Source organism: Myotis daubentonii, chromosome 1, assembly GCF_963259705.1.
Source record: "Myotis daubentonii chromosome 1, mMyoDau2.1, whole genome shotgun sequence".
Classification (NCBI taxonomy): Eukaryota; Metazoa; Chordata; class Mammalia; order Chiroptera; family Vespertilionidae; genus Myotis; species Myotis daubentonii.
The window spans coordinates 26,622,475-26,647,331 of record NC_081840.1 but is presented as its reverse complement, the minus strand read 5'-3'; the positions used below and the strand labels follow the sequence as shown (position 1 = coordinate 26,647,331).

The 24,857-nt window shown below is 55.3% G+C and overlaps 1 protein-coding gene across 5 annotated transcripts in view; it reads right to left on the bottom strand.

Annotated features, from left to right (window-relative positions):
- Window positions 1–7,069: 7,069 nt before the first annotated feature.
- ACTN1 (actinin alpha 1) overlaps window positions 7,070–24,857 on the bottom strand; it is a 91,678-nt gene continuing 73,890 nt past the window's right edge. Inside the window, exons 9-22 of one of the 5 annotated variants that reach the window (XM_059692338.1) lie at window positions 22,082–22,174; window positions 20,500–20,730; window positions 18,661–18,808; window positions 15,859–16,009; window positions 15,295–15,403; window positions 14,778–14,918; window positions 13,282–13,464; window positions 12,858–12,992; window positions 12,133–12,165; window positions 11,554–11,733; window positions 10,701–10,847; window positions 9,740–9,820; window positions 7,964–8,122; window positions 7,070–7,751 (exon numbers count right to left, since the gene is read on the bottom strand). In XM_059692338.1, the coding sequence (XP_059548321.1) occupies window positions 7,593–7,751; window positions 7,964–8,122; window positions 9,740–9,820; window positions 10,701–10,847; window positions 11,554–11,733; window positions 12,133–12,165; window positions 12,858–12,992; window positions 13,282–13,464; window positions 14,778–14,918; window positions 15,295–15,403; window positions 15,859–16,009; window positions 18,661–18,808; window positions 20,500–20,730; window positions 22,082–22,174 (1,950 nt within the window). In that variant the 3' untranslated portion in view covers window positions 7,070–7,592. Of the gene's footprint in view, window positions 7,752–7,963; window positions 8,123–9,230; window positions 9,297–9,739; window positions 9,821–10,700; window positions 10,848–11,553; window positions 11,734–12,132; window positions 12,166–12,857; window positions 12,993–13,281; window positions 13,465–14,777; window positions 14,919–15,294; window positions 15,404–15,858; window positions 16,010–18,660; window positions 18,809–20,499; window positions 20,731–22,081; window positions 22,175–24,857 lie in introns of all 5 variants that reach the window. The other 4 variants (XM_059692348.1, XM_059692376.1, XM_059692358.1 and 1 more) reach the window with 4 other exon arrangements.

The following is a 24,857-nucleotide window of genomic DNA, read 5'->3' as shown; positions in this document are numbered from 1 at the left end:
AGCACCTCACCTTCCCTGCAGGGCCTTCCCAGGGCTCAGCTGCTCCGGACACCAGGATTGATGGCGCCTTAGTGACCCCTGGGGCGGCTGCTCCACAGGCCCAGCAACCCTCACGCGAGCCTGTGCACTGCCGATGGGGCCCACTGCCCTGCACTCACGCTGCGCCCCTTCCAGACAACGCAGAGGTCCCCAACAGCATCAAGAGCCGGCACAAAGTACGGGCTCGAAAATGTCAGCCGCTGTTCTCCTGCCGAGTGCGCCTGCTGGCTTCTGCTTCCCTCTGTGGCACAGATCAAGGCCTCTCACCATCTCGGGAGTAACCCAGCTGGGACCTGTTAGGAGCCGGGCAAACGGAAGCCAGGTGGGTTGAGGGCTGTGGTTTTGCTCCCTGCTCCTCTCAGTGAAACGCTGTAAGGACGCATTCGGCCACTGGAGGGCGGCATCCACCTAGCACATTTGAAGACAAGCTTTCTCAAAAGCAGCATTTTCTGGTAATTGTGGGGGGTAAGGGGAAGCCTTAAGCGGGGCTTAGTAGACTCTGGGTTCGTTGCTTTGCCCCAGGATTTCATTTACATCCACCCTCCTCCAGGCAGCCCTCAGTGAATAGAGAAGTGTTCTAAAATGCCATCTGTAGGCCCTGGCCGGGTAGCTCAGTTGGTTAGAGCATCATCCCTATATGCCAAGGTTTCAGGTTCAATCCCTGGTGAGGGCACATGCATGAATGAACCAATGAGTGCATAAATAAGTTGTGGCACAACAAATTGAGCCTCCCTTCCTCTCTCTAAAAAAACTAACATTTGTTTTAATATATATATCCTATATAATAAAGAGCTAATATGCTAATTAGACCTTCTGGAATGACCTTCTGGAGCAACCAGTGGGTAGGCCGAGCTCCTTGCATGAATCTCGTGCATCTACTATATATACTAGAGGCCCGATGCACGAACTCATGCACATTGAAAGGAAATTAATTATAAGGTGGCCGGTGGGGCGGGACTGGGTGAGACGGGCTGGACACGCCCTGGAGCCAACCTCTCGCAGTCCCTCCCTGGTCAGCCGCACCTGGGGTGGCACTGTGGCTCAAAAGGCATCTGCGGAGTGAGTGGGGTCCTTCTAGCAGGTGGGGTCCCTAGGCCTGGCCTGCAGGGATCGGGCCAAAACCGGCTCTCCGACATCCCCTGAGGGGTTCCGGAGTGCGAGAGGGCACTCTGCAAAGTCGCTGTCATACAGGGTGTGGAACGCAAACGCAAGTGTGCAGTAAACCAGATTCAGGGCCAACAGTGCCCCAGCAACAACATAACCCATGGCCAAAGGTGGAATCGCACGGCCCCACAAGGAATTGGGCTCCCTCCTCTCTGGTTTCTAGGTGTGTCACTCAAGAACCACCACTGCCAAGTCACTGCAGCTCGGCAGCTCCTGCATTGAGCGTCTGCCCCCTGGTGATCAGTTCGCATCATAGTGACCAGTCGGGCGAAGGGAGGGATACAGCATATTAGAGAGAGAGAGACTTTTACACAAAGAACCTTGTTTTTCTATTGCCATGAATTATAAAATGAGAAATTTGTTCCTAAACCTGGGTCCTCCCCCAGGTGCCCAGTAGCAGTTTCTGAGTGCCCACATGCCACCCACCAGGACTCCTTCTACAGGTCCATGTTCCCACCTGCCAGCTGCTGCCTGCAGGCAAAGAAACCAGGAGGCCGCCCAGAGAGGCAGCAGCCGCTCCCGCACACCTGCTGTTTCTTTCTCAAGGCCGCAGCAGGGACAGGCTTCCCAGCCAGCGGGCTGAGAGTCCTGGTGCCCAGTGAGGACCCGGCGTGGGCTCCAGGATTTTCCTTCTGCATGCCCATCCTGCGGGCTTTGATCCTGGGACCTGATCTTACCAGAAGGTGTTAATGGAAATCTGAGACAAAACCAGGACTCGTGTTCCTATATCAAATGGCCGGGCAATGACACTAAGTCGACCAGCAGCCATGGTAGGCCATCCCAGCCTCCGGTGTGAAAATGGGTGAATTGAGGGAGTCCTCTAAGGCCACCGTTTGGGTTTTCTGTCCCCCCTAAACCCCGAGCAATGGCCTCAGCCTTGTCCACTGCTAGGCATCAGCGTGTCAGGCCAGGCCAGGCCAGGTGGCTCCTGCAAACTTGGAATTGAGACTGGCCTCTTGTGTAGAGAAAATGTAAACCAGGGGTCCTCAAACTCCGGCCCGCGGGCCACATGCAAATACAAATATTGTATTTGTTCCCGTTTTGTTTTTTTACTTCGAAATAAGATATGTGCAGTGTGCATAGGAATTTGTTCATAGTTTTTTTTTTTAACTATAGTCCGGCCCTCCAACGGTCTGAGGGACAGTGAACTGGCCCCTGTTTAAAAAGTTTGAGGACCCCTGATGTAAGCCCTGGGACACTGGGGGGTAGGCCTCTCCCACCGTGGGGGTCATGGCCAGAGAAAGCTGGGCAGGGAGAGGAGTGAAGCCCACACGCAGGTGAGAGAATGCAGGCTCTCCACTCCCGAGGGTTTTCCAGGTCCTGCGGCTGCTCCCTGCCTGAAGCGGGGCTGCCGCCTAGCTCGGGGTTCTGTGAGACACCCCAAAACCTTATTTCCGCTTTGTCTGTAAGCTGGCTAGTGGGTCTGTGTTCCTGGCAAAGGGCCCACGCACCCCCCTAGCTGTGTTTGCTGAGGCCTTAGCTGCCCTTCGGACAGGGGCTTCCCCACCACACACAGAACTTTGAAAGCCTCGCGGGTCACAAAGTGACTTGTGGAGCTGTGGTTTAGCTGAAGGACCCTGCCAGGGGGTGTCTGTAAACTCTGGGCCCTCTGGGCCTCAATGTATGCTTCCATCTCTGGCTTATAGGTTTGCCGGGGGCCGGGTGTGAAAGGGGCTGGCTGTGTGTCCTGTGTCACCCTCCGGGGCACTGCACGGGATGGGGTCCCTTGGGGTGTTCAGTGGCAGTGCTGCTCTGTCCCCGTAAGCTTGGTATAGTCTGGGGGTAAGGGAGTATCCAGTGGCCTTAGGGACCGTCTCCATGTGAGGTCATCCGCCCATTCAGGGATTAGCCCACAACCTTCAGCACCTCAACCCAGTGCCACCAACCAGCCCACCCACCTTCTGCTGAGCCATCATTCTGGCCCTTTTGTGGGGGTTCAGGGCTTTGTAGCACCCATCCCCCCCACTCTGTGGACTAGCATTCTCAGGGTTAGGGGATCTGGTCCAGCAGCGAAGGCAGCTCCCAGCGATCAGAGTGGCCAGCTCAGGCCTTTGAAGCTGGGGCACTGATGTCATGGGGGCAGCCAGGCTTGCCAGAGGCCTGGACATATAGTTTCCTGCCGCTGCTACAAATGGCCACAACAGATGGCAGTGGGTGAAGCAACACAAAGCTGTCTTCTAGTTCTGGAGGTCAGAGATCCAAACTGGGTCAGCAGGGCTGGGATCCTTCCAGAGGCTGGAGGGAAGAGCCGTTGCCTGCCCTTTTCCAGCTTCCAGGGGCTGCCCACACGCTACGCTCGTCTTGTGGCCTCACAGCATTCCAACCTGCTCTGCCCCGGCAACCCAGCCCAGCGGCTGATCCGTGTCCAGGGCACAGCTCTGAGCTGGCCCAGTGGTGGAGGACACAGCACATTCCTGACAAGTTCTCAGAACAGCCATTAGGATTTTGCTACAAGGTTGAGAGGCCAGAGAGAAGCTATTTTTTAGTTAGCCTTCACATAGCTGTCAACCCAGTCCCTATACACAAAGGGGCAGAGGCAGGTCGACCTATAAGACATGCATGCTCCACACAAGCGTGAGAGAGAGGCAACGAATTCATCCCATGGATGCAAAAACGACTGCCGCCTGGGTCGGAGTAGAGAACTCCACCTACCCAGCCATTCAGAGTGAGGTGGAGTAGATGGTGATGGGAATTGGGCAGGGGTAAACTCCCAAGATGCCTGGTGTGTGTGTGTGTGGGGTGACGCCATGGGTTGCAGAACAAATGCCAGATGAAAGGCATGGGCTCAGGGACCCTGGGGACATAGCAGACAGTGTGATAGAATCAGCACCATGACTCGCCTGGGCCGTGGATGGCATCTCCCATGAAGAGAGCGACTCAGCTTGTGTCCTGGTTTAGAATCTTCGAGTGATATAATAGAGAGTCAGGATTGTAACCTTTGACCCCACCCCACCCCCAAACCAGGACCCAGTTGTAAGGGGACTTAAAAAACCACCTGTTTAGAAGTAAGTAAACCAAACTCTTACTACTAATACTTTGGTGCATGATTTTGTACACATCATGGCAACCAGTGGAATAATTTAGGGTGCTTGGACACGTTAAGAGAACCTGGCTTGTATCAGCTTTGTGGTTTTCATCTGAAATGTGTAATTGAAATTAGTGTGCAATTCTAATTTTGGGGGTATTGGAGAATTGTCAGTAAACTTCGAAAAGCTTTGAACTGCTCCAGAGAACCTGATTTTCTACATTTATAATATTTCAATTGCCTTGGACTGAGCAAGACTTTGCTGCTTGGATTTGAATCTTGCCTGGGCTGGCAGTCTGATGTCCTGGAAAGATTTATTAAAACTTGGAAATATGTTTAAAATATTTAAAAGGAATTTAATGATGTTTGCAAATGGGCTTAATTGGGGGCCTTTAATGTGTTAAATGTGTGACTAATTAGGACAAGCAGAGTTGTTTTTACAGAAAAAAAAATACGTTATCAGTATAACAAAATGTGCCTGGCCTTAAAACTTTAGAAACAAATTTTTAAGCTTTTACCTTTTCTTTCTTCCTTTTCTTTTTTTGTTTTTTAGATTTTGTCTTGATTTTTAGAGAGAGAGGAAGGGAGATAGAAAGAAATGTCGATATGAAAGTGGAACATGGATCGGCTGCCTCCTGCACACCCCCTACCAGGAATGGAACCCACAACCCAGGCATGTGCCCTGACCAGGAATCAAACCAGCAACCTTCAATGCATGGGCCGTCACCCAACTGAGCCACACAGGCCAGGACAAATTTTTACCTCTTTAACAGATTGAAAATTTATTTAAAGTAACTATAGTCATTTGCACACATATAAACACCCTTGGACACTGAGAAACTCAACTGCATCTCTCTGACAATTGTAGAATGCAAACCCATTTCCATTCTAACGACTATTGCACATTCTTTTTAAGTGAGCACTGAGGGAGGCCGATTGCTCACACCTCTGACAATTGAGGTATGTAATGTGCTTATACCTTAGTTTTAGGCAACCTTCTGGTTGGAACCATTTCCCCCTCTCCTCAACCCCTGTAACCCCCGGCCCTCGGTTGGACTTGCATGTCAGTAGCTTAACAAGGGATCTCGGGGATGGACCTCCTCCCACAGACTCTGATCTGGGACCAGGCTCTGGCCTGTGCTGTGGGGAGCTATAGCCACAGAAGATCCACTATGGGCATTGACTAGACATTTTACCTTCTATAGGTAAAACCTATACAAATCCTTCCCAAAGCAAATGCTAACATCTCCCCATGTCCTTCCTCCTGAGCAGCCCCCTTGCCTGGGCCCTTTCCCAGGACAGTTGGTATTCCAGAAACTTACTGAACTAATTCCTCAGCAAGAGGGCCTCACTCCAAAGACTATCATGGTTGGCCCCAGTTCAGTACGTTCTGGTTTAATCTTCATCCTCCTTTCTTTAAAGTTTATTGATTTGAGAGAGAAACATTGATTTGTTGTTCCGCTTATTTATGCATTCATTGGTTGATTCTTGTACGTGCCCTGACCGGGATCAAACCCTCAACCTTGGCGTTATCAGGGGCGACATTCTAATCAACTGAACTACCTTGGCCAGGACCAAGTCTTCATTTTCTTAAATGAGGGGACAGGTCATGTTAAAGGTTCTCTAAGAGATTCTTCAACAGAACCCCTTGAAACTTAAAGTAAGATTGACCACAGCTAACATTTCTATGTACTAACATTCTAGGAGCTCAATGTGTTGACCTTCCCCTGGATACCTAAGAGGGTGGTGGTGCTTTCCCCATGTTGGCAAAGGCAGACCCCAGCCCCAGCTCCCTGTAACTGCTACACTAAACTGTTTTAACTCGTAGACACAGCCATAACGGGAACACAGACCTATGGCTTCAGCTGCTAATTTATATTTCTGTACCCCACTGCACTATTATTATTTACATCATCGATAGCTTCGGGGAGAGATAGGTGAGGAGGAAAAACAGGAGAAGCTAGAGCCAGTGCACCCAGATCCCCTGGGATCTTGTTTAAAAAGCAGGTGCTGCCCTGGCTGGTATGGCTCAGCTGGTTGGGCATCCTCCCATGCACCAAAAGGTTGCTGGTTTGCTTCTTGGTGAGGGCACATGCCAGGATTGTGTGCTCCATCCCCAGTAGGGGGCATGCAAGAGGCAGCTGGTCAATGTTCTGCTCTCTCATCGATGTTTCTCCCTCTCTAAAAATCAATATATATATATATATATATATATATATATATATATATATATATATATATATATATATATATTTCTTTTTTTTTAAAGCAAATTCTGATTCAGAAGGTCTGGGTGAGGCCTGAGGATCTGCATTTCCAATCAACTCCCAGGTGACGCTGGACAGCTGCTGTCTATGGGACATGTTGAATAGCAGGGGGTGAGAGGACCTTTACTGAGACCACTCAATTTGTCTGATGGCAAAAATGAGAGGAATGGGGGCATACAGGTATCACAGAGCTGTCTGATGTTGTGGGAAACAAATGAAGAAACTGCAGTGCAACAAGGCTGAATGCACCAGGGTCAAAAATACGCTAGGAGTATGACAGGTGCCCCATACCATCCTTGAACAGCCCCCCTACCCCCACCCCAACACACACACACACTCTCTCTCTCTCTCTCCTGGAATACAGCAAGGAGCAAGCCATGAGCTGCCAGTGGAGCACTGTTGCTTTAATTTGTCCGTGCCAAGCAATAGCAAGGTTGTCCAGACTCCAATTTTATCCCTGACCATTTTTAATGGGCAGTATTAAAATAAAATAAAGTGCGCTGATGAGGAGCTCAACCACACCTCTGGACTTAAAAATGAGACCAGCCACATAAATTCTCTTCCTTAAAACACAGCCATTTCAAAAGATTTTCTTTAATATCATAAAATATCTTCATGGACAGTGAGCTAGCAAACACACAGGCACCAATGTGCCTTTCGACAAGATTAACCCCCCCCTCCCCTTTCCCACATCAAGGTGGACATGAGACTGGAGAAATGAATACAGCAGATGGAACAGATAGAAAAAAAAAATCGATAAAAAGGATGGAATATAACATTGTGCTTGGTTCTTTTCCTATGTCACAAAACAAAACATTTTGGTGCAAATAGTTAATTCTTCCTCTTTTCCATTTAAGTCTGGTGGAGAAAAAAAATACTTTTCTATAATAAAATATGCGGTTTTTTTGTTTTGCTTTTTTTACTTTTTTTAACATAACTTTTTTTCTTTTTTTTTTTTGCAGAAAATAATTTTGTAAACTGTCACTTGGCGGGCAGGGCGGCCGGAGGCCACGCGGGTCCCAGCTCAGGAGGCGGGAGGGAGGGGGCAGCGGAGGAGCAGGGCGGGCAGGGCAGGGTGAGGGCGCTGGGCGGGCGGGTTAGAGGTCACTCTCGCCGTAGAGTGCCGTGGAGAAGGACATGTAGTCCAGAGCACCGGGCACGGCGTCGGGGCCGCTGTAGGGGGCCATCCGCGCGATGCAGTACTCGGCCTGGTCCGGCGGCAGCTCCCGGCGCAGCTCGTCCACCGTGATGTAGTTCTGCGGGGAGAGCGTCACTGCACCCGGGCCGCCCCGCCAGCCCCTCCCGTCCCGGATATACACGGGGCATTCCGCACACGCATGTCTACGTCCGCACGGTGGGACCGGGCGGGGCCCTGAAGGGCAGTGGAGGTGCTCACGACCTTCCCGCAGGTTAGCGCCCAGCCAGGGCCTGCCACCCGGGCAGGGCACCCACCCCCCAGCAGACGCACCTTGTCGCCGGCCAGGATCTTGAAGGAAGCCATGACTTGGTCTGCTGTGTCTGTGTCGGCCGTCTCCCGGGACATGAAGTCGATGAAGGCCTGGAATGTCACTACCCCCAGGCGGTTGGGGTCCACAATGCTCATGATTCGGGCAAATTCTGCCTCTCCCTGGAGAGAAGAGCCACCCAGGCCTGTCAGCCTCTGAGCCACACCGCCTGCTGAGACTCCGCACGGACCTGGAGCCCGGCGGCTCGGGGAGCCTGTGGCTGTAAGAGGAGGCACGACCTGGGCTGTGCTGGGGGCATGAGGAGCCTCTTCACCACACCCAACAGTGAAGACCCCGCTCAGGGCTCCCACCCCTACCCATGCCCGGCTCCCCTTGGAGCCAACCATGATAATGCTGATAATAATGACAATGACAACAGCAGCAGCTCCACCCACACAGCCATATTACATCCCAGGCACTGTTCCAAGTGCTGTGCATATTTTAGGTCACTTAACCCTCACCACAGCCACATAAGGCAGGTGTTTACTTCCATCAGGTTTCCAGATGAGAAACGTGCAGCCCAGAGAGGCTCAGTGACTTGTCCAAGGTCACACAGCCAGCAGTAGGGAGCAGTGCTGGGATTTGTAAATTCCTTCATGTAACCTTTACAACAGCCCTGCAGGGTCCCCTGGCCTCATCCAGGCCCCCAAGCTGGTGATGGTGGAGCTGGGATTTAGTCCTGGGCTCGCTGCTCCAAAAGCCCAGGTCTCACTCCTGTGCTGGGCAGCCCAACGTTCTGCACTTTGCATGGCCCAGGAGTCACCTGGCTGCCCCGCTAAGGCCCTGCCCTGCTCTGATGGCCTGCACGAGGACAGACAGCTGAGAAGACTGGGGAGGAGCCTGAGCAATGCAGAGCGGCGGCAGGCTCGGCTGGCCATCACAGGGAAATGGCAGAACTCTCCATGCCTCGTACCAGAATGCGCAAACCAGCAGTCCTTCTGCTAGCCTCAGTTCGGCCCAGCCGTCCACGTGGGAGTGAGAAAGCCTATGTCCACAGTGAGTACCAGAAGGTAAACTGGCACAGACGGTGGGACAGCCAGGCCTCCAGGACACACAGGCCCGGGGCTGGGCCCTGCCTTCAAGCTGCATCTTTCCGGAGGACCAGAGCCTTGAGCCCCCTCTGGGGAGGGCAGCCCTGGCCTGAGGGCATCCAGACTGCCACGGCGAGGACGTGGCCCCTGCGGCCAGCTGGCTGCCCCTCGCCGGGACAGAGGGTGGGGTTTACATTACCATGTTGTAACCCATGGAGATCAGGCAGGCTCGGAAATCATCCGTGTCCATCATGCCTGTCTTCTTCTGTAGGGACAGTGGCATCGAGACACAAGGAAGACAGGGCACAGATGGCCGGAGGGGAGGGCGAGGTGTTTGGTTTCGGGGTCAGGAAAGGGAGAGGAATAAAGGAGGAGTAGATGTAAAGCACATCCAGGGAAAATGTCCAGGAAGGAGGAAGACAGAGCAGGGAGATGCAAAGGTCCGTCCACAGGATGGAGAACGGCGAGGAGAGGAGGCGGGCACCGAGCAGGTTCCCAGGAAAGAACCGAGGGCAGAGTCAGAGGTCGAAGTAGTGGGAGGAGCCCGACGCGGGCCAGGCGAGGACAGCAGGAGAGGGTGAGCCCCAGGGCCCACAGGGAAGGGAGACGGGGAGATCCAGACAGACAGAGAAGAGAAAAAGGAGAAATACGCATTATTTCTTGCCCCGGATGCCACCCCTGAGCGTGCTCCATGCAGGAGGCGAGTACCTGGGGGTCGTTGGCAATATCATAACCCAAGCTGATGAGGCAGGCTTTGAACTCCTCGGGACCCAGCGTGCCGGAGTGATCCTGGGGCCGCCGTGCGTCAGGCAGCGAGCCATGCGGTGCCAGGGAGGTGGAGGCCGTGAGGGGAGGGGTGGGCCATGCCCCAGGGGAGGGTGGCATGTGAGGGAGACACAGGGACGAAGGCATGCGGATAGAGAAGGTGGAGGGTGGACAGGGTGGGGGAGGAGGGAAATAAAAGTGCACATGGTTAGACACACGGACACGGTCCCGAGGGTGCCCTCTCCCCGGCACACGCAGCCCTGCTCCAGGAAGCAGGCCAGGAGGGAGCACAATGAGCCACGGGGGTGAGAAGCCCCCACAAGTGCCCAGCCCGCCTCCAGCCCGATGCCCCACCCCAGTTTCCAGGAGGGCTTCACCCAGTCGGGCAGGGTGGTGGGCAGCACCTAACCCCATGCTCCCTCCCCTCCCATGTGGTCATCCCGAAGCCCCGGGGCACTGGGAGGGGCACCCAGCACTGACAACTCTGTGCCAGGGGGTGGGTGGGGCAGGAGGAAGCCCCCATTTCTCTGTCCTGAGCCAAAGGCAAGGGAAGGTCCCTACAGCCAGAGGCAAAAGGCCTTCCCATGAGGCTATGGCAGCCTTGCTCTCAAGGGCTGAAGCTGAGAGCAAAGGTCAGGGGTCAAGGGTCCTTTCTCCACCCATGATCTGAGCTGTCTCTCCAGAAAAGCAGAGAGGCTCATGGGACAGGAGGACTGGCTTTCTAAGGCTGGCATCGTGCAATGCGGAGTAGGGCAGGCTGCTGGCAGGTGCTGCCTCCTTCCCCCTCCTCCTCACCTGCCCAGGATCTGGATCCAGCTCGGCTGCCCACACCTGGGGCAGTGCCCTCCAGGGCCCTGGGGCAGGGGCTGGGGCTGCTCTAAGCACGTGCAGGGGGGGCTCTCACCCGGTCGAAGTGGTTGAAGGAGGCCCGGAACTCGTTCATCTGCTCCTGGCTGATGCCCTTGGCGTCCCGGGTCAGGATCTGGTTCTCCACCTCGTTGATGGTCCTGGCGATGGTGGTGAGGAGCTGCTCCCAGCCCACGCGGATGTGCTGGATGCGGACAAGGGGCCGGTCAGGACAGGCTGCCCGCCACCCCTTCCCCTGGCCATCGAACGGTCCACGCGACCAAACCGGCCTTCCGTGCGATGCAGTGTCAGCAGAGGCAGGGGAACCAGAACCAGGTTCCAGGACAGAGGAGCCACAGGATGAGGGGCAAGTGCAGGCAGGGTGGTGGCTTCTGCCTGGGACAGCAGAGACCAGCCAGGACCGCCAGCGTGGGTCGGACAGGAAGGAGGGGAAATTTGGTAGTGGGAAGGATTAAAGGCTAAAAAATTAGGTAATTCTTTGAATATCCAACTCCAGAACTACACACAGGTGCTTTCATGGTCAACATAAGTAAGCATTCAGAATGCAGGTACCTAAGGCAGTGTTTGGAGACCAGCATCAGAATCACTGGGGGGGGGGGGGGGGGGGGGCTTGTTAAAAATTTAGATTCCTGAGCCCCACCCAGACCCAGTGAATTCCGGAGGCAGAGTCTGGAAATCTGCATGTCAACAAGCTCCTTGGGAAACCCAGAAAGCACTGAAGGCCCAGAGCTTCCGGGGTGAGGAGCGAGTGCCTCCTCACCCCAAAGCAAGAGTTGATCCTATTATGGCCAGTTTCCGGGGAAGATGACAGCCTCCCCCTGCCCCGGCCCAGGAAGGGGAATGGAAGGGGACCGGGCTTCCCCCCAGAGCACCAGGGCCCAGACACCCACCTCCATGGTGTAGTTGGTGTGCTTGTTGTCGAAGATGAGCGCCTCCTGGATGAGCTGGTGGTCGCCCTCCAGCTGGTCGATCTTGGGCTTGTAGTTGATGATGCTCTTCTCGTACTGTCGCAGGTGGCTGAGCTGGTCCTCCAGGGTCCCGTGCATCTCGATGGAGATCCTCCCGATCTCCTGCTCACCCGGGAAGGAGGCCCTGGTCAGACCACCCCACTCCATGCCCCTGGGGTGGAGACTGGGGCCCCCATGCCACTGGCCAAACGCTCAGGTGATTCTTGGTTCCCACCCCAGGGCCTGAGAGCCCACTGGGTACTTAGTCAGCCCGGAGCTGGACACAGTCAGCGCGTGTGCTCCTTGGCACGGAAAGAGCAGCACAGCAGTGGGACACGCACTATCAGTGGATGAAACCCCGCCCCTCCACCCACCTCAGGGACCTTGCTCTTGTGTTCTCCACCTCAGATGCCCACCGCAGCCCACCGCAACCCCACCCATCTGTGAGCCAGGCCTAATCCCCATTTCTGGTGACCCTTCGTCCATATAAGCAAACTCTGTGAAAGCATTCTGTGCACTCACATCAATACAGCAAATGAAATGTTTCCTGAGCACCTACTATGCACAGTGAGATAAGCAGGTGGGGAAGGGGGGGGGCATAGGGGAGACACAGTTGTGAACTCAACCTGGGCTCTGCCCTCTAGGAACTGAGAGGGACACCATGCTCTAACCCAAGAGGTAACCCTCCCTGATCTACAGCCCCCGCCCCAACCTGGCCCACACAATTCAGCGAAAAGTGCCGCGCTTGCCTGAGGTTCAGTTCTCTCTCTGGGAAGACCATCCTCCTTGACCAAACTCATTGCTTAGGTGCAGGGATAATGAAGGAAGAGACCTGGTCAGCCAGGTAAGCCACAAGTCAGCCACCCAGGCACTGATCCTGCTGTGGGACTTTCTCATGGGACTTTAGTGGTGCCCTGTGTGGGTCTTGGCTCAAGGCAGCTGATCAATGATTCTCTCTTATCATTGATGTTTCTGGCTCTTTCTCCCTCTCCCTTCCTCTTTGAAATCAATCAATATGTATTTATAAATAAATAAATATTAAAAAATAAAAGACCAGACACTGGGACCAGCCCCCAGCTCCCTTGCATGAGCTCCATACCCTCTGTGGGGCAGCAGACCAGTCACGGGCTCAGGACCCACAGCCCGCCACAGGTCGCGCCTGGGAGGAGACAAGGCAAGCCTGTCTGGCTGGGAGCGGGGAGGGAGGGGGTGGGAGCCTCATTCCTGCCTCCCACGATGGGACCCACCTCCATCTTGGTCTGGATCCAGGGCCCAATGACGTTGGCCTGTGCCCCGAACTGTTTGCGTAGCCTCTCATTGTGCTGCTGGCGGGCATGCTCCTCCGTCAGGGCCTGGTCCCTCCGAGGCACCAGTTGCCGCACCTGGGGCAGGAACAACCATGGGACATTGGGGATGGGCCATCTGCCTGCCCCACACTTCCGACGAAAAGGAGGACCCAAGGAGGGAAGAGCCAGTCAGTAACACACAGGAGCAAAGATATTGGCCGGCTCTAGACGTTCAGTCATTCATTAACTTGACAATTTTGACTATGTGACAATAACAAGAAACACTGAAATAAAAATCAACCAACCAAAAAAGGGACAAAAAAATCCCTGCCTTTATGAAACGTACAATAGCTCAACCAATGCCCAGTCCAGCCCTTGGACTCACATGGTCCCATTTGCCGTTGATCTCCTGAGGCGTGATGGTGGTGTAGGGATTGGTGCCTGCCATGTTGACGTGGTAGGTCTGGACAATCTTGGACACCTCGTTGTGGATACCCAGGATGGCCAGGCGCTCCTTGTCGGCATCCGGGAGGGTGGCCTTGAACTGCTCATGCGCTGTGGTCAGTCCCTGGACAGAGATGGGGATGCAGGAGAAGAACAATGACTGGAGGGGCTGGTGCCTCCCATGGGCCAGATGACCAAAGGCAGCCCTGCAGGTCCCAGAGCAGAGGTGGGTGGAAGGGCCCCCGGAGGCCTGAAGCCGTCAACCGAGGATTATCATGGCTCAGAACCAAGAGGGCCAGGCTGGCCAGGGAAGGTGAAGGCAGAGCCATCAAAGCAGTAGCTTCCTGCTCGGGCTGGTGAAGTCAGCAGCGACCTCAGGGCGCTTACCACCCCACAGTCAGGTCAGGAACAAGGAGTGCCCCAAGGCCTGCTCCCCGGTGACCTCCCCCAACACAGGCTTCCTCAGCGCTTTGCAAAAGCCCTTGCAATCTAACCCGTGCAGCTGTATAAAAGAAAAAGGAAGCTGTTTAATGATATGCAACAAGCTCCAAGGTGTCTGTTAAATTAAGCATCAAGGTTCAAGCCCTGGCCGGTGTGCTCAGTGGTTAGTGTTGGCCCACACACTGAAGGATCACAGGCTAGCTTCCCAGCCCCGGTCAGGGCCCATGCAGAACACAACCAATGAATGTGTCTCTCTCACACTGATGTTTCTCTTTCTCTCTCTCTTTCTCCCTCCCCCCCCACCCCCCTCTCTCTCTCTCTCTTCCTCGCTCTCTTCCACTCTCTCTAAAAATCAATGGAAAAGCTCTACTGGTGTGGCTCAGTGGCTGAGCATCAACCTGTGAACACCTGAGGTCACAGTTCGATTCCTGGTCAGGGCACATGCCCCAGGTGCGGGCTCCATCCCCAGTGTGGGGCGTGCAGGGTGCGGCTGATCAATGACTCTCTCTCATCACTGATGTTTCTTATCTCTTTCTCCCTCTCCCTTCCTCTCTGAAATCAATAAAAATATTTTTTTTTAAATAAAAATCAATGGAAAAAATAGCCTCCAGTGAGGATTAACAATAAATAAATAAAGAAGATCCAAAATACAGTCTATTATAAAAGCTATTTTATATAAGAAAAGGGTGTGGAGGAGACTGTGAATAAATATATTTGCTTGCATATGCAGAGACTGTGTGGCCATACTGCTTTCCTCTGGGGAGGCGCTCTGGGGGACAGGGGATAGGAGCATGAACTTCCAGCACAACTTTCTCATCTTTCATATGTCACCCAATCAGAATAAATACAATGCAAAGGTTTCCAATCTATGACACCCTTGGGATGCTGTCCTCAGTCCTCTCTCTGCAAGGACAGCCTGCAGGAGTGGGCCTGCCAGGGTGTGGGCCAAGGACGGCTGGGGAGCCGGCCACCGGGGGCGAGGGGGGCTGCACCCACCTGGATCTCCTCGATGGTGTGCACGATGAAGGTGTCCTGCAGGTCCTCCATGGCCCCCTCCATCCAGTTGTTGAAGGGCGCAGCCCGCTTGGCATACTCCAAGTACAACTGGTCTATGGTTTCCAGAAGTTTTTCTGTCCGCTAGGAGTGCCGAATGGGCAGGGGTAGGGACATGTTAGCAGAGTCATCTCCAGAATCCCTCCCCTCTCCCCAAGATCCTCCTGGCCAGCCCCAAGTGGCCCAGGTCTGGGAGCACCGGGCTAACTCAGGCAGAAAGAACAGGCTGTCTCTGGGCACCACACCAGGGGGATGAGCTCTGGTTTAGGGCCGGAAAGGAAGCATCTCCACAAAGCAAAGCCCAAACGCGGTGCCCGTGTGAGCCTTCCGCACTCAGGCCATGGCTGGGCGAGGTCTGAGGGGCCCCGTGGAGCATTCTTGCCCGCAGCAAAGGGAGTCACGGAGCAGGAAGGGGCAGGCAGGCTGCAGGAGCAGGCCCCCGCCTCCCTCGGGCCCTCACCTCCAGGGCTTCCCTCCGCTTCTGAGTTAGGGCCCCTAGATTGTCCCACTGGTCGCAGATCTTTTGGCACCGGGCGTTGACACTGGGTGAGTCGTAATAGTCCAGCTCACTGGGAGGGAAGAGACAGGAAGAGTCAGGCGGCCCAGGCTCCCTGTGTGGCCTGGTCTCCTCATGAGGCTGGGGCACCAGGGGTGCTGGAAGGCCAGGTGTGCTCGCTGCATCTAGACCCCCCAGGCGCCCCTCCCAACCTTCCAACTCCTTGCTTTCCGGAGACCACCGGGAGAAGGCCAAAGAAGGCCCGTCCTCCTCTATAAGGTCCCCACCCAACCTCAGCTGGAGGCCATGCCAGTCTGCACCTGTAGCCACCGAGGCCGGGAGAACTCAGAGCCAAGATGGGTCACCCTCTGGTCCTGCCCTAGTGACAGGTAAGGCCTGAGGCCTGTGACATGTGGGGACGACCTCCTGCCCAGGCACCAGGCTGTCCCACCCCCTCACGCATCAGGGCCTCAGCGCCCATCTCCCGCAGCCCCACAGCCCCGCAGCCCCTGGCCAGGCCACGCTTACTTGAGCTCCTGTGCAATGGCGGCGATCTGCTCCACGCGGTCCTGGTGGGCAGCCAGGTCGCTCTCAAAGGCCTCGTGCTTCTTGAGCAGGGCCTTGATCTCCGACAGGGTGGCCGTCTCGTAATCCTTCTGCTGCAGCATGGCCTCTTTGCCTGAGCCCAGAAAGATGAGCTAAGGCCGGGGCGCACCCCTCAGGGCCCCAGGGGCTCCCGTTCCAGGGGTGCACCCCCCCCGGGGATGCCCACTGTACAGTGATCAATCTTCTGCAGGGTGAGAAACCGGGTTATTCCGCTAAGGGGCCCGGCCGGAAAGCGGCTGTTCTCCACGGAGCATGAATGGTGGGGCGGCATCAGAAGTGGTTACATACGAGGCTATGCCGGACTATGGGGGCACGTGTGGGGCATAACATTAATTTTATGGACAGCAGAAAACAATGTGGCATAATAGGAAAAAACAAGCCAAGCATAAGGGGTACCCCATTTTATAGTTTCTCCAGCGCTGCAGGGACCCCCCCCTTAATTACTCCCAGTGTGGTCAGCGTGTCCAGGCACAGTGCATTCACCAATGGCCAGGGCCTCCTTCGACCATCAAACGCACTGCCCTCTCTCTTTAGGGGCGGGCAGGACTTGCACTTCTTGGGTTTCTGTTTCCCGGGAGGAAAATGGAATGACCTACGACCTCTCAGGACTCTCAGATGAGGTTCCCAGCTGCCTTGTGAAGTGACTAGCACAGGACGGGGAGGGACCTGGCCTGGCCGCCCACCCCGTGCTTGCGCCCATCATGGATGCTCAGCCCTCTCGGCAAAGAAGGCTGGGCTGCGAGGCCAGGGCTGTGCCCAATGCGGCATTTCTTTCCTTCCCTCTACTCCTTCCTTTAAGTACAAATAATATAACAATACAAAACATTACAGAGGAACCTAGTTATCTCCGCCTTTCAGTCTTTCCTTTATGATGATGTGGTAACACCACGGGGTGTATATAAGTTACGCTTCCTGCTTCTGAGATCAGCAGCAGCACGTCATCGAGTGTCTACCTTAGCCCCAGTCTTCACCGGGGCCGCTGGGGCGGCTGTACATCCCGCCAAGTGGCTGAACCACCTACTGTGGTCGACGGACCCCTCAGCTCACACGACGTATTGCAGATGGTCTCACCACAAACATCTCCAGACACGAGATTTCCCCACACTTAGGGTTAATTCTTTAGGCAGTCTCAAGAAATGGAACTCCCGGGTCAGCGGGCAATACATCCTTAGGCATGAATGAGTCCACGTGGCCGATTGCTGCGTCCGGCTGTGCCGGCATGCCAGCACAACTCGTGCCCTGATTGGTGCTGCCAAGCCCCCAGGGTGGTTCCTGCTCTGTGCCTTGCTCTGAGCTGTTCCATGAGAGGACATGACAGAAGCACGTAGGTGAAGAGTACAGCCTCAGCCATCCCCCTCTACTCTGCACCATCCACGCCGGGTAAATAACTCCGTACCTGCAGTGCACAAAGCCCAGCATGGGTACCTACAACAGGGAGCTGAAGCCACCCCCCTTGACTGAGTCCAGCACACTCCTATCCCCTCCAAGCCAAGCCACTCCCAAGTGGCCATGGGGTGTGGCCGTCCCTCTGGTCTCTCGCTTAAGGATGAGGGCATAACAGAGCTGAGTGGGGAAGTCTGAGCACTGAGCTCCACTGGCCAATGGGGTCTGCCCCGGGGGCTCTAGCTGACACAGTCTCGGGGTCCTAAGATTTGGGCAACTGCATTCCCCGCTCCACCGCAGCCCAGGTTCTGAGGAAAAGACTATCCCAGGTAAGATTTTCTCTCTGGAGTGAACCTTAGCTGCCAATCACACACACACAGCCCGAGTGCCTCCGGGCTACAGTAATGGAGACACAGGCAGCAAAGCAAGGGCTCTGCTTCTTTAAACTGGAGGCAGAAGCAGGAGGAGGGAAGGCTGGAGGGGAAATGCGCAGGGCTACCATCTCCTGATGTGACCCAGGTGCCATGAAATGTTAAGCGACAACAACCCTATGAGGGGCTGGCCTGGGTTGAATGGTGCCCCCCCAAAACTCAGGTCCACCCAGACCTCGGAATCTGACCATATTTGGAACGAGGGTCTTTGCAGATGTATTTGGTTAAGATGAGGTCCTTATGGACCAGGGCGGCCCCAATCCAACGATGGTGCTTTCATTAGAAAAAGGAGAGGGAGACTCAGTCAGAGACACAGAGAGGAACTGCCAAGCGAAGCCAGAGGCACAGGGAGTGAAACAAGGCAAGGAATTCCAGGACTGCTGCCAACCACCAGACCCGAGGACTGGGCGCAGGGAAGCAACCCTGCCGCCACTCAATTCACTCCGAGCGCCCTCAGCTGTGGCAGAACCTCTGTGGTGTCAACCCCGCGTGTGTCGCTTTGCTGCAGCAGCCCCAGGAAACGGACCCAGGAGGGCACAGCATCACCTGCGCGGTCCTGATGAGGAAGGGAGACCTGGGCGTCAAGTCGCAGGGCTAAACTGACACTGCTTCTAGGTGGCAGGGTCGGGATTCGAACCCCAACCTCCCCGCCTCGGGGACATCACTGCGGTGGCCTGAACTATCAGCAACAGGCCTAGCTCTGTACCACGCCAGGAACTTCTCTCGCTGCTTCATACGTACTAGTTCACTTCATCCTCGTAAACGGAGCGGACGGGCGCTACTATCACCCCCACTTTACAGATGAGAACACTGGGGCAACCGAACGTGCCTAAAGCCAAAGCCCTAGTCAGAGAGAACGAAACCAACAAAGCAAGAGAAGAGAGTTGTGCGGATGGCTGGGCTGCCTCACCATCTGTCCAGGCCTCGTGGATGGAAGCCTTCTGCCGGAACTTCTCCGCCAGGTGGTCGAGCCTCTCCAGCCTCCGGATCTCGTTCAGCAGCCACTCCTCATAGCCCTTCTCCGCCTGCTCCAGGCAGCCCCAGGCATTGTTAATATCCTGCGGGGATGGAAGGTGCACGGTCACCCCACCGGGTCGCCAAGATGCCCACAGCTGCTCCAAGCCTTCCAGGAGCCTCTTCCCCATCTTGGCCGTGTCCGGCCATCCCCACCCGCCCCCACCCATCCCCATGGGTATTGCCCTGGGCTCCTGGGCAGGGAACGGGGGTCCGAGTCCACATGGCCACTGAGCCCAAGGCCTTCTGTGGTCCCAGGACTGACTTCCAACAGGATTCATCACGTTTCTGGATCGCTCAAGGGCTCTGGGAAGTAGCCTGGAGCCTGCAGGGACCCTGACCTGGGCAACGAGTCTGAGGACAGTACATGCTGAACACAAACCCATAGCTCTTTAGACAGAGAACCAGCAACAGGGCCACCCTCTAGTTACCATGAGCCCGCTGGGCGAGGCAGCGATGGGCTGAACCTGGCCTGCGAGCCACTCGAATCCCTCACTGGGTCCCCACCATGTGCCTGTGCCCGGGGCCTGGCTGCATCTGCCCAAAGGGTTTGGAGGAGGGGCGCTACTTTTCCTAACTTGCACAGGCCCTCTGGCCAGCACTGGTTCTGGCCGCCTAAAAGCGCTGATTCAGCCTGGAACCCATAAAGGACCACAATTTTCCTAACAGCAAACACGTCAGGGGCCTTTATCCTCGCTCCGATTTCCTGGGATCCCGCCTCCTTCCAGCGCCGTTTCCAGGGTTTGCCCATTCCCTCCTTCCTGCTTTATGTGCCCAGGTCTTCTCGTTTCTTCCATTTTAAAGGGCCAAAGCTCTGCCCTGGTGGATTTTTGAAGTTTCTTTTACATATGTCTCTGGCTTATAAAATCTCCCCCTCCCCCATCCTCCAGAGTATGGAGAAATAACATATAAAGTGACATATATGTCATAATGACATGGAAACCTGGTCACAATGTTAGCTTTTTTAAAAGAGCAGTTTATTAAATAAACATGCTTTAGGTTCCCCTTGAAGACTAAAAGAATCTCTCCCCCCTCCAATTTTTTAAGTTAATATGGGGTCATAAGATTATAGCTAATTTCTAGTTTCTGAATTTTGCTTATTTGTTATCTTAGAAAGAAGCCTACCACGGAAATCTGTTACTTGTTTAAGGTAATAAATGTGCTGTTTTTTTAAGTGCTTAAACAAGAGTCCATGGAAGTAAACATTATCTTTATCAGGCCCTAGCTGGGTAGCTCAGTTGGTTAGAGCATCATCCCCATACGCCAAGGTTGTGGGTTCGATCTCCAGTCAGGGCACATGCAAGAATCAACCAATGAATACAAAATTAGGGGGACAACAAATCAATGTTTCTCTCTCTCTCTCAAATCAATCAATTAAAAATTTGAAAAAGATTATCTATCACTACTGAATTATGCCCCTTTTGGGTCAATATGTCAAGAGACATTCTGTTTGCAAAGATGATTTTTGAGGGGTGGGAAGCTGGCAGTCCCTGGGAGTCCGGGGTGGATGTTAGGGGTCTGGAAGGACAAGTCTGGCCTGGAAAGGTCAGGAGCAAGAGGCTCCCCGGGGAGAGAAGCCGCCCCCCATCTGAGTGCAGGTGGAGCCTGGCGGGCAACCTGGAGGAGCAATGATTCTGAGGCAGTGTGTGCAGGCCGGGCCCGGCCACAGCGCCGCGTGGGAGCAGCTCAGGGACGGAGGCCGATCGGTGGGACCTGGGCTGGCCCCCTGGCTCACCGAGACCATCCTGCCCTCGGAGGGCATGAAGGCGGGCCGGTTGCTGAGGCGCAGCTTGGTCTGCAGCGTGTTGAAGTTGATCTCCAGCTGGCACTTCTCCTGCACCTTGGGCGGCTTGTGCAGGCGCCGGTAGTCGCGGAAGTCCTCCAGCTTCTGCTGCATGGCCTGCATGGTGTTCTCGGGCGCCCGGTTCTCCAGCCACGGGATGGTGCGGCGGATCCACTCCAGCAGCTGGGGGAGGGTCGGGGCGTGAAGATGCAGGAGGGAGGGAGGGACAAGGGCCGGCGCCCCTCTCCTCCGAAGTCCCTCCCATACAGGAGGCGCTGGCAAGTGTCTCTCCCAACAGCACTTTTCCCAACTACCCGCTAGGCCACGCCCAGGCCGAGGGCAGGTTCCAGGCCGGTCCCTCTGAGAACCTGGGCTTCATGAACCCTGGCCACTGAGGTGTGTTAACTCCCAGCCGGCACCACAGCCTCCCTGCTCTGCCCAGGGAAGAGCCAGGCCTGGGGGAAGATGGCTCGCCTAAGAGCAGGAGACTGAGTTCTGGTTCTAGGTCTACTGCCTGGCCGGGCCTCAGTTTCCTCGTCTATACCATGGGCAGGGTTAACCGTTGTCCCCTGAGGTCCTTGATCATGACCTTCTAGGATTCTAGAACGTGGTCCCTGACACAAAGGAGAACAACTGGCTCCTGGGGCACCGGCAGGACAGGGACTGGGTTGTTTCCCTTGACGTGAGGGAGGAGCAGTGGAGGTGGGGGCAGGACATATACTGATCAGCTGCAAGGTGCCAGGCACGTCTCCCGAACTCAATCACCTGAACAATCCTGCGGGGTTGATGGCTATGAGTCTCCACCCACCCCCGGTTATGGAGGAGGTGACCAAGGCCCTGGAGGCTATGTGACTTGCCAAGGTCACCAGCTGGAATGGTGAGCAGTGACCACCCCCAGGCACTCGGGCCCCGGAACTTGGGGTCTTGCGATGCTGGAGAGCCGATGCACCAAGGGGTGGGGCTGAGTGTTCAGAAAGCTGAATGCTTTTAAGGAAGAAGCAGGTGAAACCTTAAAACTCAAATGTGGTCAATGGCAGAAGAGCAAACGCGGCCCTGCCCCTTCCTGTGCCCTGGGTGGGCCCAGCCACGAAGCCAGCCTGAGCCGGCACCCACCTATCCGCAGCCCCTACCCCCGGCACCGGATCTGCTCCTCTTCCAGTTTAAGTGACACTCACAGAACAGACACCGGCTGGAAAGCCTCTGAGACCCCTTTGCTCAAGTCTCACGTGGCAAGTGAGAAAACCAAGACCCACAGAGGTGAAGGGATCGCCCAGGCTCACTGCTGGCCACAGGAAAAGCCGGGGACTCTCTCGCTCTCTGAAGCCCAGGGATTGGCCCCCGAGCCCCTCTCTGCTTGTGGGAGGGTAGAGAGGAGCCCACACTTCCCCGGGCAGCTGTGCTGGGGTTGCGGACTACACCCAGCCCGGGACTGTGCTCCAGGGATGGATTTGAAGGTACAGGTTCTGGGGCTCCCTCCTCCCTTGGGGTGGGGTGGCAGGGCCTTGCTGGGGCCAGGGAACCCATGGGTACCCACATCACTGGCCAGCTTCTCGTAGTCTTCCATGAGCTGTTCATTCTCCTGGTTGACGGCCAGCACCTTGCAGATACGATTGGCTGCTGTCTCCGCCTGGCAACAGGACAAAGGGGGCACGGTCAGCCACTAGGAGCAGGAGTACCCGGGGCGCACGGGCGCCGACAACGCCCCTCCCACCCTGCCAGCTCCCGAGACTTCGAGTTCACCACCTCACCCCTCCTTACCATCCTCTCTGCCAGCCCAGGCTCAGTCCCATGGGTCAGGGATGCTGGCTAGAGGTCCTGGTGGCTGACCTAGGCCCCTGAAGAAGGGCCTGAGTTTGAGACCCAACAAACACATTGGGAAGAAACTAACCCGCTGACTAATACAATCAAAAGGCTCAGGCCAGCCGGCGAGGTGATTTCATGCCCATCCTGGAATTCCAAGTGCGGCCCTGGATCCCAAGGCTCGGGATCCCAGGCTGGATTTGCCAGGATCTTGGAGATGCCGGAATTCAAACCGGGGCATCCTGGAGGAAGTGCGGACTGAGAAGCCCTGGGCCTCTCCCTGCAGAGCCTCCCAAGGCTCCTGGCCCGAAGTTCAAAGCGCTTTAGAGAGAACAGAAGGACCCACGACGGCACGAAGGGCAAGACTTCGGATCAGCTCAGCCTGAGCAGGACGCCCAGGAGGAGGCCTGGCACCTCTGGAAGCTAAGCACACAGGGCACGGAGAGCTGGGCACGCAGACACCCGCGTGGGCTCGGCAGCCGGAGGAACGAAAGGGCCTGAATGGCAACCACGCCCAAAGGCCCAGGGACCCCGGGGAGACGCTGCCTCCTCCGGCCGTGGGGGCACCGGCAGGGCCAGGCGCTCCTAATACGCTCCGCTCAGGAGATCTTTTTAATTCAGCTGTGTTCTTGTGCGAGGGAGGGGAACACAAGCGTTTTGGGGGCCCTGGGATAGAAAGGAAGACAGCCTGTGAGAAGACAGATAAGTATCGCGTGGCCCCGGAGAAGTGTGACCCTGCTGATGGATGACCAAGGCTTAAGGGCTGTAGAAGGATGGGACCTCACAACCGATTGATGAACAAGACAAAATGGGTTTCAATGCAGCAAGACAGACTGAGGGTAGGCATAAGGCAGAACTTCCTGAGAATGAGGGAGGAATTGGAATTGGGAAGGAATGACTAAGAAAATGTAAACGTTTTTTCCTTGCAGAACTTTTGAAATACGACATACGCCCACTAAACCACATGCCCTATAGGGGACCGTGCTGGGATGTGTATGTGAGGGGGCAGAGTGAGAGCATCACAAATGTCCTTTCAAGCTCAAAGTCGAGACTGCACTCTCCGGGGCGAGCTGTCAGAACGGGGGTGGGGGTGTGGGAGTGTTGGAGGCGGTGTGGGGGGGCGGGGAGCCTCCCCCAGGAGGGAATGGTCAGAGGGGGAGTTAAGGGCCCTTTGGTCTCAAGAAACTGAGGGAGGAAAAGAAAAAGAAACTAAGGGAAGGAGTTACATTCTAGACCAGTGGTTCTCAACCTTCCTAATGCTGCAACCCTTTAATACAGTTCCTCATGTTGTGGTGACCCCCAACCATAAAATTATTTTCGTTGCTACTACATAACTGTAATTTTGCTACTGTTGTGAATCATAATGTAAATATCTGATATGCAGGATGTATTTTCATTGTTACAAATTGAACATAATTAAAGCATAGTGATTAATCACAAAAACAATATGTAATTATATATGTGTTTTCCGATGGTCTTAGGCGACCCCTGTGAAAGGGTCGTTCGACCCCCAAAGGGGTCGCGACCCACAGGTTGAGAACCGCTGTTCTAGACCCTCATTCCCTGCCTCCCCACCCAATTCTGTGCACTTCACACACAAAACTCCCGTTTGGTGTCTTTCCTTTGGAGGAACTACAAGTACCCCTGGGGAATCCCAAGAGCTGACAAAGAGGGAAATTCCTTCCTGGAGCCTGTCCCAGAAGACGGGGCCCCGGGGACCCCTGTGAGACAGCAGGGTCCCGGGAACCAGGCTGGCATGCCCACAGGCTGGCTGGGGACAGCGATCTGCCTGAAGTCACTGGGGCCACCTCCCTGGAGGGCCAGGGCAGGCGACCCGAGGGAGGACAGTCCTCTGCTCTGTGCTGATGGGTGAGAACTCGGGGAGCTACACAGACCCCTGCCCAGCGTGCTGACCAAGCAGGAAAGGAAGCATCGGGGGTTAGGGGCCACTCATCATAGGCGAACAGCAGCCACCGCTGTGATATTTCAGGGATAACGCTCCTCCTTAACCTCGTATCCTCCTCATTCATCTTGAAACCCTGGGCTCCAGTTATAAACTTCATGTGTCCGTTTATCACGCTGGCAGACTGAGTGATGCCTGCGTCTGTAGGGTTTTGGGAGACAGGCCCTAGGAGCCTCGGGAGTCTTGCCCATCCCTCAGAGCCTGCTGGCGATTCCGGAGTCAAAGGGGGCTCCTTTTGGACGAAGTCTGGGGGAGTTCCCACGTGGGCCTCCTGGGGACTTTTTACAAGGCCCAAGCCCTCCTCTCAGCCTGCTCCCCTCCCCCCACCCCTCCCCCCAGGCTGGCCTCGCCAGGGGAGGCAGACTAAGAAAACCCATCACTCTAACCAGGAAGCCTGCCTCTGGGAACAAAGCATGGACATCATGGAACAAAAAGGGCCTTTCTTTAGAAAAGGCAATAGCCCACCTGCAAACTATGGTCTCCTCCTTGAGGGACAGCCTGCCCCCACCCCCCCTGCCCCACCTACACACACACACACACACACACA